Source organism: Austrofundulus limnaeus, unplaced genomic scaffold, assembly GCF_001266775.1.
Source record: "Austrofundulus limnaeus strain Quisiro unplaced genomic scaffold, Austrofundulus_limnaeus-1.0 Scaffold329, whole genome shotgun sequence".
In the NCBI taxonomy this organism is placed as follows: domain Eukaryota; kingdom Metazoa; phylum Chordata; class Actinopteri; order Cyprinodontiformes; family Rivulidae; genus Austrofundulus; species Austrofundulus limnaeus.
This window is the reverse complement of record NW_013952731.1, coordinates 121817-123150: the sequence shown is the minus strand read 5'-3', so window position 1 is coordinate 123150 and position 1334 is coordinate 121817. Positions and strand designations below refer to the sequence as shown.

The window sequence follows — 1334 nt, the reverse complement described above, 5'->3', positions numbered from 1 at the left end:
TAACAAAATAATATGCATTGCAATAAAAATGATTAAAAGAACAAACAGGATGAAACCGCAAAGTCCACACTGAAACTTTAGGCTAAAGACAAATTTAAAAACATTTACAGTCTAAGTGGGTTTAAACAATTTTCTTTATTGATTAAAGATGCTGAAGCAGCAAAAAGGCTAAAAAATTAATAGGATCTAAACARGATAAGTTAAACTCAAGTCTCTAACTTGATTAAACAATAATAAAATGACTGATCTGGATGTTAACAGCTCCTGAGTAAAAACTATAATAAACCTGAATAAAACAGCATCTTGGTAGTATTATTCAGTCATAGTGAAACTATAAGTTTTTTTAATATTATACACCTTCATGTTCACTTTTGCTCTGTGGCTTTTAAAGACTTTAGTCCTGGTTATATGTATTTCTGCCTTCCTAATTCCAACAAATAAAACTCCACAAAGCCCAGATGAACTCACCCACTGATGCTTCGTTGAACTTTATGACTGTCAACGTCCAGAAAACGATGAAACCTGAAACAGAAACATCCTGTCAGCAGCACTTCTCCCAGCAAGCTAATGTTACTTCAAACTTAGCAGCTAAGCTAGCTCCTAGCTTATCGGCGGGCAACTCACTTGAAATTTGACCAGGCAAATTTTAGGGCAAGTTGGAAATTTTGGTCCTCTTCATCTTCGATCCCGCTGATACATTTTATCAACTTCTTCGTTTCTTTCTCCGTTTCCTTTTCGAAGGTGGTCCAGTGAGCCATGATGATGCTTGTGATGCTAGGAACCCTCCAACGTCAGGCTACGTGTAAAACAGTCCGTTTGGCTTTTGCATCTAATTTGACTTCTCTTCGAACTAAAAAGATATAAGAACCAAGAATATGTTGGAACAGATCCGCAAAAACGGGAAGGCTGTTGGTGTTTTGTTCATTGGTTTCTTYATTAGCGCGCTCTGCATGCAGTTTAGATTAAAGCGCAATACGCATGCGCAATACAGAAAAAAAAACACCGTTTTGTTTTATTATGGCAGGCCGTTGTAACATATAAACCAACCATACTTCCATCGTGTTTCCCAACCTTTTTAGACTTGTGTACCCCCTGAGCCATTTTGTCATACAACTAGTACCCACTCAGTCAAACATAATGATTCTCCAAAACTATAATGTACAATAAATGATGATTAAATGAAAATGATTTATTTAACCCCCCTAGAATGTTTAATTCTCAGGCGTTTTATTCTTTTCTATGGAGGCCCATTTCCGCCACCCTGATAAAAAAATAAATAAAACTTGTATCTCATAATTATGACTTAGCTATCGAGATACTATCTCATAATTATG

At 36.0% G+C, this 1334-nt stretch overlaps 1 protein-coding gene across 1 annotated transcript in view; it reads right to left on the bottom strand.

Annotated features, from left to right (window-relative positions):
* tubgcp5 (tubulin gamma complex component 5) overlaps nt 1-1077 on the bottom strand; it is a 32196-nt gene extending 31119 nt beyond the window's left edge. The window contains exons 1-2 of the mRNA XM_014022419.1: nt 625-1077; nt 469-522 (exon numbers count right to left, since the gene is read on the bottom strand). Of these exons, the coding sequence (XP_013877873.1) occupies nt 469-522; nt 625-758 (188 nt within the window). The 5' untranslated portion in view covers nt 759-1077. The remainder of the gene's footprint in view (nt 1-468; nt 523-624) is intronic.
* Between the last annotated feature and the right edge of the window lie 257 nt (nt 1078-1334).